We start from the raw sequence: 16,254 nt of genomic DNA, 5'->3' as shown, positions 1-16,254 counted from the left end.
AATAATTCAAAAATTTTAACACGATTCTACTGCAAACTTTAAAGACAAAATACGTGGCAAAAATAACATATACATAATAAATATTATAAATTATATAAGCTTACCTCGTCCAGGTAAGAAATGTTACTCTCATGTTTTTATTTTTGTGGTTTCTTAGATAATTTTCAAACAATATATGTGCAAAGCAATTAATTTTTAACTAATGTATAAGCTCTTAAACTGATTATAAGTTAAAATAATTTTTCACTAAATTTTACAGTCCCAAAGACAGTCAAAATCTCTTTTCTTACAACCAACCACAAAAATCCTAGAAAGTTTAAAAGATGTATTCAATGTATTATAATGACTAAATAAGATATTTTACTTGAATTACATAAAACTGAAAATGTAATTTCTTTAACAAAGAATAACGTCGACTCTCATAGTCTTGTAAACATATACAAATGTGAAACAAATACGTTAGGACCAATTATTTTAAAACAAAAGCATGAGATTCTTCAAAGGTTAGTTATAAGATTGTTTCCTTAATTTTTTGTAAAGACATAAGGCAAAAGGCAAATGTATATATAAAGTCATGAGTCCATTTGAGGCAGTAAGAAGACTTCCCCCACACTTGTGCTTCCACTACAGAGCTGATAAAACTTTTACATTCTAAAGTCAAAGGTTAAATAAAGGAAAGGAAATGTTTTTTGTCAAATAGTCAGGTAACCACTAACAGTCTAAGTGATCAGCAGGAACCTAACTTATAGTAATCAAATAAAACTAAGGAAACTGCCTTTCCGTAGAAAAACGTCTAATGTCTAGAGGCTGTTTTTCTGTCTGGAAAATTGACACAAAATGTGTAAAATTGAAACATTCTGCTTCTAAGGGATTTGCCCAAAGGAAGAGTGTGAAAGCTTCCAGCTTGGTATGAGTTAAAGGGGGCGGGGGAGGGGGGACTACAAAGGCCCTACACATCAACCTGTCCTCCTTATTAGGGAATTTCATTTTGAAACCTTGGCAACAATTTTATAGTTGTAAAATTATATTAATCAAATTAGGAAAAAAGTTATTTCTTTCATTTCTGCTAGCATATGAAAGCAATTCTAAATACAAACAATGGCAAGATTTAAATTAGTAACATCTCAGGATATTTTTGAAATCTTGTTAAACTAGGATAAACGTGTCATAGAAAGAGCTAAAGCATACAACTGTGACTGAAAATTCAAAATTAAATACCAACTTTTATATTAAATAAATCTAAGTTCTAATATTTCTTCTAAAAAGTGAACAAAACAAATAGATATCAAATATACCCACTTTTAAATCTTATAAGGAGAAAAAGAACACATAGTTTTTATAGCATGGTGTTCAAATTTTCTAGCTTAGAACTCTAAGGTAAATCTAACTTACTTTCTAGTCTTATACTAATGTCATCCAGGAATGGAGAAAAGTAGCTTTAAAGTATTACGTGCAAATTTTTGAGCTCAGAACTCTAAGAATAGAGTAGTTTTTTATTAATAGTGTATATAAATCACTTAGCAGAGTACATGGCTTATGGTAAACAAACACTAACGAGGTTGCTTTTAATTTATTGTTATTATTAGTATCATCGTTGTTGTCTCTAAGCTAAAAATCTCTGCTATTCAAGAAATCCAACACACAGAGTTATTTTTTGCTTTCCTAATGAAAATGTATTACCAATTTGTACTTAATTTTACTTTGTATTTAAAAATTTTAAACATCCTTAAATGTATCTCACTTTCATTATGACTACTCTTTAAGGACGTAAAATATTTTAAACTGTTCAGTATCAACAAAAACTCAAAAGACATATAAATATTATTTTAAAATTTAGGTCATTAAAACATAAATTCAAACATTAGAAGGTAAGACAAATGAAAAGATGTTTTGTGAAGATATATTTATTTGATCACGATAAAAAAATTTAAAGTGTTTAACAGGATATCATAAAGATAACAGGAGAAATAATAATTTTAATCTAAACATCTTAAATCATTTGATACTAAGAATGACCCCTGAAAATCAATCCAGTATTATCTCATAATGGAATACCTAAAAATGTAGTATGTTTCAATATAAATGCACTAGTTTTGCACAAAAGACAGCTACAAAGACAAGGTATTAAAATTTTTCATATTCTAAAGTTATAATATATTCCAGGTTAAGATATAAGTAACTAATTTTAAAAACTATAACCAGAAAGGAAATCATTTTGTGCTAAATCTCAACTTTTAAGGAAAGAAAAAAGTGAAATGACCAATTGTCAGATTCAGCATGTGAAAAAATTCTCAGCACTTATGGGGGATAATATGAAAGCCATAGCAGCTTTTTCAACTTACAAACTGCTTTATAAACATTCATTCATTTTAAAAACTGTGAATAAAGACTACAGTAAATTATTTAGTTTGCTATCCAATAGAAAGACCTGTAAATCTATCTTAACAAGTCTTATGGAAATGAGACCAAAATGAAATAGCAAAATCTAAGTAATGGTTGTGTTGCAAATACAACCTTTATTTTCTTTTTTTAACTTCTCTGGATCTTCCAAATTTTCTATAGTAAAATATATTACTTTTGTTATTATAAAAACATGGTTAAAGACATATTTCTGTGTCTTGCTCATAGATGTATTTTGTGATTTTTTTCAATAAGTTTTAGTCCTATTAGGTTAAATTCTAAGGCTTCTTAGAATTTAGGACTTAGAATTAAGGCTGAATTCTAAGAAGACCAGGACACTCCCACAAAACTAAATGCAAACATTACTCTGATGCTTTGGTGAGCCACCAGTAAAGACTCAGAAGACTAGCATGAGTGATCTTCTCTCATATAGCCTCTGGATCAGTATGTTACTAAAAAGAAAACAAAGAAAAACTAGCCTTTAAATGAAGAGACCTGATTGCCCCAACCAATTCTATGAATAGTTCATTAGATAATTCTACCTTCCTTCCCCACTGCCTTCAAAAAATTACTAGTTAAATTCGAAGTCTTGGTTTTTTCTCTTCCAAGGGTCACTCTTTCCCAGTGATTCCAAACTTCAAGGGCACAGAGTCACCCTGTCCCTGCCCATCTTAATTTTGCTGTACCACAATGATCAGCTGACTGCCTTTGGAGTGCCGATGCTAAGACACGGCAGTGAGATAACTTCCTATCCTGCAAACACACTAGATATCTTACCTGACAAAAGATGATCTGGTTAAATTCCCACTAATTTTTAATATGCTATTTACAGTCCTAACATCTCAGAATTTTAGAGCAGGGAAAAACTGATTAAAATGACTTTCACTCGTTGCAAAACATGGATGAATGCTGAAGTGTATAAAGTAAAAAAATTAGAGGTCTATCCTTCTAGACTTTTTTATAAGTATATACAATCAGATATTAATATATAAATCTTTGTTATTAACTACTTCTTGAAATATATACACTTACATAAACATATAACTGGTTCTTTACAAACATAAGAACATACTACAAAATATTACTTTGAAACTTTTCATCATTTCACAATGTATCATAAACATTTCTCCAAATCAGAGCCTGTATGTGTGTATAATTTTTCCTAATAGCTAAATAATATTCCACTGTATTAGTCATTCATTCCCTAATCTATTTATTCAACAAATATCTATTAAAAGTTCATTATGTGCCAGGCACTACTGTAGGCACTGGGAATACAATACATCAGTGAACAAAACAGACAATATTCTGGGAGGGAGCAGGCACAGAAAGGGGGGATTGGGGAAGGTACCATAATAAACCTAATAATTCCTACTGAGGGACATTTATGTCCAATTTTTTTGCTATTATAAACCATATTGTTATAAATAACTTTGTTCACACTTTACTGCTCACCATTGGGAATATTTTTGAGATTTAAATTCCTAGAATTGGAATTAATTGAATCAAGGCATATGAGATTTTTAAAATTCTGATAGATATTATTAAATTTCCCTTCAAAAGGTTATGTCATTTTATAGCCCTACAAATAGCACATCAAGTGTCTGTTTCCCTTCATGCGTATTTTCCAAAAAAAAATTTCATTTCTGCCAAACTTAATATGTCCACTTCTTTTACCTTCAGTAAAGCTCAGCATCATTCATAGGTATACATGCTATTTACATTTCCTCTGTGAATATTTTATTCAGATGCTTTACTTCTTTTTCTGCTGGGTTCTTTTTCTTTCTCTTATTAACTTCTAGGTGCTTATTAAGTATTGTGGCCATCAACTCTCTGTTACAGTGGTTGTAAATATATTCCCTACCAGTTTATTCTTGGTATTTTAAATCTTCTTATATTTGTCACCAAACAAAAAGTTTTCATCATTATGTAGTCAGATTCCAACATTTTTGGTTTCAGGATTCAAGGTTAGGCATATAAAGGCTCTCATGGCTACAGTAATTTAAAAAAAAAAAAAAATCACAATTTTTCTTCTAGTACATTTAGAGTTTTATCCTTCCAAGTATAAAAGGAATAATATTTTTAAAAAAAAAAAAGATAAAATAACCAATAATGCTTATTGTGAAAGCTTTTCTTGATTGGCATACATGATTTTACTTCTGCTTTTTATTACACTTACATAATATAACCATATTTTCTCAGGTAAAACTGTTCCTAATTCAAAGAGTACTATAACATGCAGGTGTTCTCCTACATATACAAGTTTGAAAACCTCAGAAAGAAATAACTTGATTATTGTAACTGCTTTAGAATCTATTTCCTACAAATTAATGACAACTGGCTGGGAGATATGGACACTATACTAATCTTTCAGTCATTTAACAAATAGCTGTAGTTCATATTTTGTGTAAATATTTCAAAGTAGTGACAGCTTTCCTAAATTTAAACAGAAATTTCTAAGAATGTTTATTCTACAAGGATATTTGTAGGGACTATTGTGAACATTTAATAACTATTTGCTAATTATTAATAGGTTCAGCATATTCAAAATATTTTAAGAGTTAAAAACAAAGAGAAAGGTTCAGACTCTTTAATTATGAATATCAGGAACTCACTTTGGAGGCACTGTGGTAAGCTATAAACAAATATTACAGAAAAATGACGCCTACGACTTACTCTCAAATGGGTCAGCAAAAACAACAACATAATAAGAGAAAAAGAGAGACAAAGAGAATTTGTATGTATGTGTGTGTACACTGAGGGGGAGGAGAGCAGGGAGAGAGAGACAAGCATGTTAACAATTGTGAATTTGGTGATGTGTGTACACAAGAGTTCATTGTACTATTCTTGAAACTTTTCTTTAAATTTGATGTTTTTAATGAAAAGATTTAAAAATTCATAGAAATGAGAAAGCACATATAGCTTTGGTCTTTCTATTGGAGCAAAAGAGTCACAAGGTTCTACTCCCTTTAAACCGCAGCTTTTGAACTGTCATCATGAAACACAGTGATGAAAGGAGCCCTCCCCACCATTTTCCACATGGTCACTCCACCCCGCTGTCCAACCAACTGGACTCAAACTAGAAGAATCAACCTACAGTTTGAAGCGTAATACTCTTCTGGATAAACATTAGTTTTAAATCAATTGTTATCATGATGAAAAAGTTGTGCCTAAAGAAAAGAATGGAGGCACACCCACATTCAATTACTTACAAAGCAGTTAAGCATTTACTTTTTTTTTTTTTTAATATCTTTGGCTACCTTTTTGTAATTTTTTATTTATTTATTTATTTTCCCCCAAAGCCCCAGTAGATAGTTGCATGTCATAGCTGCACATCCTTCTAGTTGCTGTATGTGGGACGTGGCCTCAGCATGGCCGGAGAAGCAGCGCATCGGTGCGCGCCCGGGATCCAAACCCGGGCCTCCAGCAGCGGAGCGCACGCACTCAACCGCTAAGCCACGGGGCAAGATTAAAAACAATTCTCCAACTCTAACAAATGTTCTGAGTAAATTTATAACCTAACCCTCAAGAATAATATCAATGTAGCTAAATAGCAAATGAACAGAGTAGACATCAACGTTACACCAAAGTTTTCTTTGCAATATTTTCATTATTAAATTAAACATTATTTCTTTTCCTATAAACATTTCTATAGAATCTAACTTGACCAATATCCATATTATAATCACAGTATAGAGTCCTATCTTTATAGAATACATCTAGATTTCCGATTCATCAGGACATATTAAAGAAAAGCTAACCTTTAGGACCCTTCCTTCTCAACAGCCAGCAATTCAAATCCTAAGTCTACAGACAGGAGACACACACTTTATCTACTGAGTCAAGGCAGATAATGTAAGCAATTGAATCGGACAGGGAGGACTTGTGGCCAACCAGCAAATTCATGACACAATTAAAAACCCGTGGCTTAGTTCCAGTTTACTGCTGCTATTGTGGAGTGCAAGACCAGAATTAGCAAATAATCCCATCTAGCAAAAGGAATCAGAAACATGAATTTTATGCAAAATTGCACTAAAATTTACAAAATTAGAAACATCTTTTAAAATATTTTAAACATCATGTGGCCAAATAAAACACCTCTAAACACTTCTGCCTAAAATCACCAGTTTGCAACCTTTGCCTTAAAGCAGCAACTCAGTTTCAAAAATCCAAATTCTGCATCAGTGATAGAAAACAGCACATATTAATTTAATTGAATTTTTTGCATCCTATTTAATATGTGAAACATATTATTTGAACTCATATTTTAATATTTAGTTTTTCAAAAATAAACCGCAAAAAACTAATCTTTAAAAGAGCCAATTCTTTCAAGAAAAATTCTACTGTTACTGGGAAATCTTTAAACCTAATTGATGCTACATATAGAAAGGAAATAAAATTATTTTTCAACTTACTTGGATTTGGAGAAAACAGATAAGAAAAAAAATTATAAGCATATTTTTAATCATTCTAAGCATAACAAAGTACAAAAGAAAGACAGTTAATCTACTGTGCATCCAATTTTTTGTTGTTTTACTACAAATACTCACCTAAGGATGCATAAGCAAATTTTGCCTCCTGATGTGAGTCTGCAAAATCCAAATCTCTGCTTACTCTCAATGTCTGTCAGTACAAAGGTAAAGTGCTGTCCAACTTGATTTTGAGACACTCTAAAATACAGTAATATTATAAAACATTAAGCCTTGTGTGAGAATTTTCTTAAGGAAAAGCAAAAGCAAGAATATATTTATATGTGGCATAGGTTTCACCTTTCCAATCAGTTGGTTCTTGAAGCTAGAACTATGCTCTAAAACTGAAATGAGTGTGAAATGTGTAAACTAAATCATGAATCAAACATCAAAATAAACTGTAATACCTCATGGACCAAGCAACTCAGCATATACTAATCCCTTACCACGGAATCATTAGGTATTTTACCATAAGTTTTCACATGCCTAAAAGTACTTGTGAAATATTTCATAAATTCTGAAAAGATGATTACTGAAACTGTGGACGTGAGACGCTACACATAATGACTGAGTCTGCTCAACTCTAGCCTCTCCCTTTCCGATTATTCTAAGACTGCTCAGATAGCAAATTGCGTTGCTTTAGAATCTAAGGGCAGCCACTACCAACTCTGTTTAATCGCTTCTTCTGTTGACATTCTCACCCAATAAAGTACCATACAAAATGCTATTGGCATTTTTTTTTCAGCATTCTTTTCTAGAGCTACCTGTATACTGAGAATAAATTTCCAAGAATTTGATTTCTACAAAATAAGAATACAATTTCTACAAAAGAGCTTATTACAAAGGATTTTAGCTAATTTTGAACTAAGTATCATACTACCATAGTATGTGTCACAGTGCAGTGTAAGGTGTAATATAAATCATTAGACTGAATCTTTATTACTATTTAAAATATATATTTCCTGTTACTGGCTATAATCTTGCCATTAGGCAACCATAACTGAACATCTGCTTCTTTGTCCTGAAATAAAATATCAATGACACCTAAATTTTGGTTTTGAAATAGCCATAGGAATTACGTACAAGGAAATAAGCTACTTTACTACTAGTGTGCAAGTACTAAAAACTGTTTTCAATTGTCAGGAAATACTGCATTTCAAATGCTGAACATTTAACAAATATACTTTTAAGTGGACAGTTTTTTAAAAATTTTTACAAACTTCAAAAACAACCTCCTTTGCCTAATGTGCCCTCTAGTGCCCAATGTTCACAATATGCTTGCATAGCTTTTCTTCCTTTATTTTATCCTTGCTATTAATTTGAAAATTGCTACTTTAGCAGCATAACTGATTCCCCAGAAAGGAGGTAAAACGGGGCATCATTTATCAGCAATACTTATTAGTATCAATTAACCCATCATCTATCTTTAATATTGTAAAATTTTAGATTTTCACTAATCTTCACTTTAGCAAAATATTTTCCTAAAATAAATGTTCTTTTAAAATCCCCTCATACCATACTCTTAAAAAAAACTGATAATAGGGTGTGAAAAACACATGAAAAACAATGTGATCTGTTATTACACTCAAAGGGCTACATATTCTGTGAAATTCCTACTACACACAGGTAGTACTCTATTCATTCAGTATTTCTTCAGAAAAATACAAACATAATGAGATTTTCAAAACTGCTGGGAAGGTTTCCCCGTAGCCTTAGAAATAGCGCTAGTATTGCGCTATTTCTATCAAGCTATTCTTGGGAGACAACTAGCCATGAGTTTTACAATATCATACAGATGGTCTTTTCAATTAGGGTGAAGTGAGATAGAAACCAGGATATATACATCTAATTTTAAAAGACACAATTCTAAGGCTCTGACCAAGGGCACATTAATATTTTTTTCCTGCTAGTACTTAACAATATGTACCTGAAGAACAAAAGGAAGAAATGGAACCTTAAGACTTCTCCTAACTGGCCACAGTGGAGAAAACAAAAGATATAACGATTTAAAGCCTTCTTCATTCCAAATATTATTTAATTTTGAACCTCTAGTGTTTTTGCTGGAAGCAGTGCAGTACATTTCACTTTATTTAAAAAACACATGTAATAATTTTAAAGTGCTCACTTAGATGGGCTAAAGTTATTACTTAAATGATGACACACACTGTACCTTTCAACGTCAAAGGGGAAACAGAACTTTGGCACACTCTGTAGTACTTCCTGCAAATGCAAATCAAAAAGAAAAAAGCTTTAGAATATTTTTAAAGATGCAATTAAAACTTTTTTTGAGACTTTTTCTAGGGGAAAAAAGTTTGTTTTTTTCTGAAGAAAAATAGCACAGGTTCATAGACTAAAATAATTGATTATTAAAAAGGAATTAAGTTTCTGCTTTGGCAGATTGCACTGACAATGCCATGGAAGCCCCAGGAGGGAAAGGCCCGGCCTGAAGGGTATTAACACCCTTCACATCCCCGCTGGGATTCCCTTCAACAAGGCCATATGGATTTTACAAGAAGCACCGCACCATATGGGTAAGCTACGTCTGCTGCTACTTGTACCACAGACTAGCCACAGGGACTTCTGACAGATCCTGGCTCAAAAATATAAATGTTGTTTCAATTAAAATGCAGGCAGAGAAAAGGGAATGAAGTTGGCAGCTGAATGAATTACTAGAGGTATAACAACTCTACATGTCCCAGAGTAAAACGGTTGGAAAAAAAGACTTTCTATAGCTAAAGAAACACATTATATGTTTCAACTCTAGGTAAATTCAACAACAGTAACATTAAGTTTTATCTCAAATACCATTCTTAAAGAAATATGTATCTAAAAACAAGCCTTTAAATTTAAAACAACATAGCTTCTAATTTGTGCACTTGGCATTTAAGAATAGCCTAATATGAAAATCAATGTTTTAATTACTAATAGAAAATAACTGTATTGATTTTGAAACCGGCAGTGATTTTATAGTCATTATAAAATAAATTTAAAAACTACTAAAAATCATTCACATTAACAATTATAAAAAAATGCAAATAATTGTCAGCCATCTGGCAAAAAATAGAAAAAAATCTTATTTTGTTATATATGAAAAACAACTTAAAATTAACTCTGATTCTAAAGTTAAACTTTAGAATTGAAGATAACATCATACAAGTTCAAAGCCAGGCGATTTTACAAGACAGAGCAGAGATTTATGAGGATGTTTCCTATTAAAAAGAAAAGAGAACAAACATCTTAATGTAGCAGTCACCCCCCTCAAAAAATAGCTTACCTACTACCTCTTTACCAATAAAACTTACATCCAGAGAAATCATCAATATCTCAATATTTAAACCCTATATATTTAATATATATATAGTTTTAAAGTAAAAATTCTCATGCTCTTTTAAAATGTAGACTGCAGTAAAGTATCAATTAAAAATAAAACACTGGAAAATTCCAATGCCAATACCCAAGAATGCTTCAACAGCCTGAAGCCACTGAAGCAGAAAGAAAAGCATCATATGAAAAAGTAACCTTCTATCTTCAGAGCAGGGTACCTTGGTTTGCTTATGAACATGCACCTTTAAAAGCATGAACACTGACCCCATATTTAGAAAAAGCTAACTGTTTTACTACTGACAACGTTTTGTTAAATTTAATTTAAAAAGCCACTAAACTTGATATAACTTAAATTACTTAAACTGAAAAGAGTTCATTACAAATGAGAACAGTTCATTTGACCATTGCTAATCCTTATCTTGTGCTGCATAAATTGAAGCCATTTACCATATTTACTACACATATGAACACTATTTATCCCTCCTGCAAAATTGTTTATATAATTTCTGTAACAAGATATATATTCAAAATTCATTGTCTGCCTCTAAATATATTTAATACAAATTAGTAATATATTTCACATCAATTTTAAGACTCAAATTAAGAAGACTGCTTCCCACTTAGTGGCTCCATCTTTCACACTCCACCCCCCAGCCCCCCGGACTTCTTCCACAAGCAACGCACATGCACACACTTCTGCAGAACAGCCCTCAGCTCGCTGCCCAACTGGCAGAAGCATCCCTCAGGGGACAAGTCTTTAAACCTCCGCACTCTTTAAAATTCAACCAGCCAGCAGGTCTATAGACTAGTGTATAAACAGTATAGACAAAAAAATCCTCTCTCAGCTTATGTCAGCGACAAAGCAGCTCAGCAGTTGACTGTTTCTCCCCTGACAGTATAAGCTGGGTTTACACAGATCAATAGCTGGAAGTACTACCTAGCTCCCAGGGCTCGGTTTTCTTCCTTAATTATAGGTGCTATTCAAACTGAAGTTAAAAAAGAAAAGAGAGAGAGAGAGTTGGAGGGACAAATAAGAAACATGCAAATAGATTTTTTGGATCCTTTTAGCAATAATGTTGATTGAAAATTGTACTTTTTTATTTATTGGAAGTGTTCATAAAGTCTGATATTCCCACCACACAGTGTTTTTGACATGACACACACATGCACAGAAACACACACAATTCTAGGTTGGCACCCACAGACTATCTGAAAGGTTTAAGATAATACTCTTCAAAAGTTATGTTTCCCCCTTTCCTACAGGTTTCTGTTTATATGAAATACCTAATTTCCTTAGCAAGAAAAATTATTTGGGTTTTCAAAATTCTCTTAATTCTCTAAAATATTTTATTTTTATACAAAAAGAGTACATTGACTAACATGTCAAATGCTAAAAATAGAAGTAACAAAAAGATAAAAGTAGAATACAAAATTATGAACAGCAAAATACAAGGGGCAACAACATATATGTGTATATGCCCTAAAAACAATACATCTGCTATCATACAAAGGACTGGAAACAAGGACTGATGGAAATTTATACATTGGGTTTTTTGGTCCCTTATCCTATATCTGTACTAGCATCATGATCAAATTGATCCTGTGAGAGAGGAGAGAGTAAACTGCCAGTATTACAGTGGTATATTAACTCTTTATCCCATGAGATTACCATTTAGCATTATAAATTAATCAAACACAAGGGGAAACAAGCATTTAAGAATCTACTTTTTTTTAAAAAAAAGTTAAAATATGTAACGTTTACCTCCTGATTAAAGTTTGATAACTGCAAGGATCTTAGAATTTCTCTGAGAAAAATATAAGATGAAATGAGATATGTCATTGTTGGTATCAGGAATTCCTTTTCCTCTTCAACCACTTCTTCTCCTAGCCTACACTGAAATATTGATGTTTTCTGAGGCTCCATATATTCCTCTCTACCATTCTCAATAAGGTATATCTGCCTAGGCAATCTCTACACTCCCAGTTTCAACTACAACTACCAAATCTCATAGTCTTATAGCTTAAGAGATCTCTGTGAACTCCAGGATTATACATCTAACTACTTTCTGGTATCAATTTCCAAATGTTTCCCAGACACCTCAAATTCAGAATGTACAAAACTGAAGTCATTCTTTTAGTTATGGTCCTTATCACCCAGAATGACAGCACCATCCACCCAATTACCCAAACCCAAACCACAGTAGTTGTCTAGACCTCTCCCTTTCCCTGACCTACACATATAATCAATCATTCATCAAGCACTTTCAATTCAATTTCATAACTATCTTGCTCCAGAGGTTCTCAATGGGAGGGAAGAAAGAATTAGAAGAAAGGTAAGATGGTATAAGAATCACTTGGGAGGGTTTTTCAAAACATGTTTGATTGCCTACATTACAGACCCATGAGGGTCTTGACTCTTTAACTTAGTATAAATAGCATTTATAATTAAGGAAGAAGACTAACTATATCAGTTAAGGGTGCTTAATGTATAAAAGGAACAGTTGGGCTGGTCTCGTGGCGTAGTGGTTAAGTGCTCGCGCTCCGCTAATGGCGGCCCGGGTTCAGATCCCGGGCGCACACCGACGCACCGCTTCTCTGGCTATGCTGAGGCCGTATCTCACATACAGCAACTAGAAGTATGTGCAACTATGACATACAACTATCCACTGGGGCTTTGGGGAGAAAAAGGGAAAAAAAAGGAGGCGGATTGGCAATAGATGTTAGCTCAGGGCCAGTCTTCCTCAGCATAAAGAGGAGGATTAGCATGGATGTTAGCTCAGGGCTGATCTTCCTCACAAAAAAATTAAATAAATAAATAAAACTGTTCAAATAAATAAATAATTAAAAAAGGAATAGTTATTCTCTCCATGAAAGAAGTGATAAGGTAGACTTGTTCAGGACTGATTAATTTAATATCATCCTTCTCGAGGGGGCTCAGGAGTCCTCCGTCCTTCTGCTCTGCTGCCCCGACTTTGTTAGCTTTGCCCTCAGCTACTTGTACGCATGGTCACAAAATGAGCTGCCAGAGTTCAGCACAACACATGAAGACATAGCAGTATCCAGTGAAAAAAGCATCTCTTTCTGTGAGTCTCTCTTTTATCAGTGAGGAAACCTTTCCCAGAAGCCCCACCAGCTGACTTTCTCATTATATCTAATTAGCCAGAGGGTCACAGCCACTCCTAAACTAATCGATGGCAAGGGAAATAGTTATCTATCGTCAGATTAGTTAGAGGAAAAGTCAGAATTCAAACCCATTCACTTTCCGCTAACCACGACACATGTAATTATAAAGAAGCTTGAGTGAAGAATCGTATTTTCTTTCTTAAGACTCCTCACAATAATTTTAATCAGATAAGAATTAGATTTATACTAAAGTTGTCAAGGAAAATATAACAGTATTATGTAAGAACAATTTTCAAATATCCATAATTTTATTCATTTGAGTAACACTTTCAGAATCATTTTACAACAACAAGGAGGATATCTGTCAATTTTAATCTAATTTTTCACAAAAACCACAGATTTCTAAAAAGATAATTACTTAATTTTGAATATTATCCCCCTACAACAAACAAGTTTTCATTCAATCTGTTTGTGCTCTACACGGGAGAACAAACTTTTTTTCCTCAAAAGAAACCTGCATGAGCTACTTAGTCACAGGCAGGTTGCACAGTGCAGAACAGAAATTCCCAAACCATACACTAAGATGTTCTGGAGCACCACAGCAAACTCACAGGGGCGCTGCAAGTTGTTTCCAAGTTTCAAGGGAAACATAGCAATACTAGCAGAGTGATTAAATGAGAATGCGTTTTATTAAAAGGCAGAATTACACTAATATGGTAAATTACACTTACAGCCTCTTTAAATTTTCTCATTTTTTTCAAGTTTTTTAAGCTTAGAGAATCTATTTTAAACTTAGAAGCAAGGAATAACTATCAGAATAACTGAGCCCACTGTGGGATTTTTCTCTTTACTTTTATGTACTCTTCCAATTAGAAGTAAAGTTTCCTTTCAACCCTCCTCCTTAAATTAGGGAAAGCACTGTAAGTCTGTGAATTCTGACACTAAAACCATTTAGATTAACTCTGATCAAGGTATTTTTCACTATCAAAAATTAAAAATGAAATTTTATTGCTGGAAGATTTCAATAACTGCCATGAAGCAACTTCATTCTGCTATAAAAAGAACTGCTACTGAAATACGAATTTCAAGGACTTGGGTTCTAGTGTGTATCAGTCTTCGGTGCTGAGAGCTCTTCAGTCTACAACCACCCGAGTTTAATGTAATGCAATGAAAAGCCTAGACTCGAAGCAGGACACTGATGTTACAAAAATATGTATATTTACAACTAGACAGATGGTTTGCTTGGCAAATAAAAGGCATAATACATTTCCCTCTTTAATTTAAGATAAAGAGAAGCATTTAAAAGGCATGAAAGGAAAGGATGTGGATATACATATATATGGAAATAAGTTCCCAAAGTTTTTTTTGTCAAAAATTCTATTACAAACTGCTTTAAGATTTTTATTCCTAGGTTAACATTAACTTTTAATCAAGGATCTGAATAACATTATCCAACTCTAAGAAAAAGCCATTCAGGAAGACTCCCTTTCTTTTCCCTAACAACCATATAACCTCCCACTTCTTTCAGACTAACTATATCTACTCTTTGCCTCATGCACCTCTATTTTACCTAGTAACATTTTCTAGATCAACAGAAATATATAATAAAATAGAACACTGCCTATAATATTTATTTGCATTTATAGGTACTAATGTATTTAAAAATGAATATCAATCATTTAAATCAAGATAAGCAGAAATAAGTAGGAAAACGCTTCACTTCTTACAAAGAAACAAGGTTTACGTCTGTCTATTGATCAGCTACCATGACTCCAACCCACAGTTAGATGCCGTGAAGGGTAAAGAAATACGATTTCTGATTTTCAGAACTAGGGATACTGAAGACTAGATCATTAGAAAACAAGCGCATGCACATATGCCCATAGGCACACAAGCACACAGGCACGCAGAGAATGTGGCAATCACAGTGCTCAAGCGCACCATGTCTGGAGTCAAGCAGTTAACATTCCAGTTCCGGCTCTGCAAGCTATTGCCTATGTGCTTCAGCCACCTCAACCAGAAAATGGGCAACAATTAGCTGTCTCGTAGGATTAAGTGAGGATTCATTTGGGAATTTATATGAGGATTAAGTGAGAATTAAATAAAAATCCACATAAAATGATTAGACGACGTCAGGAATATAGAAACCCCCTAACAACTGGTGCTCCTTCATTAATTAGTTACTTGTTTTAAGAACTCTTAAATGTCATATGAATTCAAATGAAGAAGATATATATTTATTCAACAAATATTTACTGAATAACTACAACATTTAAAGTCCTGTGTCCAACGACCTATGCCAAAATATTAACATACTGAGATATAAAATGACAAGTATTATACTAAATAATTTATTTGCCTCCTTTGAAGACTTTTAATATATTTAATATAGGTGCATATGGATATAGATACATGTATAGACATAGATTTGAATATATTCTATTATTTCTATTTAACCAAACCCAATAGAGGCAAACTCTATTCACACTGCAAGGTCATACAATGTATATATCTGATGTTTTCAATATGTATAGGAGTTTACTTTGGGCTATCACACTGGCTACTTCTTTTGAGTTAAAAATATCTTCAAAGAGTCATGCCAACAAACATTTTGCATTTAAGGGAGGGTTTATTAATAAAATTCTTTTTTCATGTACTTATTTATCAATCCACTTAATAAAGATTAATTACCACCTCCATGTAAGGCACTCGCCAAATTGAGGAATGGAAGTTATTTCTTGCTCTCTTCTACAAGCTCAAATTAGGCCTTTCCTTCAACTGCCCCGGCTAAGATATTGTTAAACGTACCGCTGGAACACATATCCTCTTTCTACCACTGGCCTCTATGAGAGAATTATGTTTTCTATTTTCCCTAATTTTGAGGCAGTCTCTCTTTGTTCTTTGTTAATCTTTATTTTATATTTTTCTCCAGACTTAT

The 16,254-nt window shown here is 32.9% G+C and overlaps 1 protein-coding gene across 4 annotated transcripts in view; it reads right to left on the bottom strand.

Annotated features, from left to right (window-relative positions):
* DENND1B (DENN domain containing 1B) overlaps positions 1 to 16,254 on the bottom strand; it is a 245,462-nt gene that overhangs the window by 141,676 nt on the left and 87,532 nt on the right. For all 4 annotated transcript variants that reach the window (XM_087424346.1, XM_087424343.1, XM_087424345.1 and 1 more), the window contains 2 exons: positions 9,040 to 9,089; positions 6,951 to 7,070 (listed from right to left, as the gene is read on the bottom strand). In XM_087424346.1, coding sequence (XP_087280472.1) covers positions 6,951 to 7,070; positions 9,040 to 9,089 — 170 coding nt within the window. The remainder of the gene's footprint in view (positions 1 to 6,950; positions 7,071 to 9,039; positions 9,090 to 16,254) is intronic.

The sequence above is a fragment of the Ceratotherium simum genome, chromosome 36 (genome assembly GCF_057802395.1).
Source record: "Ceratotherium simum simum isolate JZ-2026a chromosome 36, ASM5780239v1, whole genome shotgun sequence".
NCBI classification, from domain to species: Eukaryota; Metazoa; Chordata; class Mammalia; order Perissodactyla; family Rhinocerotidae; genus Ceratotherium; species Ceratotherium simum.
Note: the sequence above shows the minus strand (reverse complement) of the source record. Positions and strands in the feature narration are given on the sequence as shown.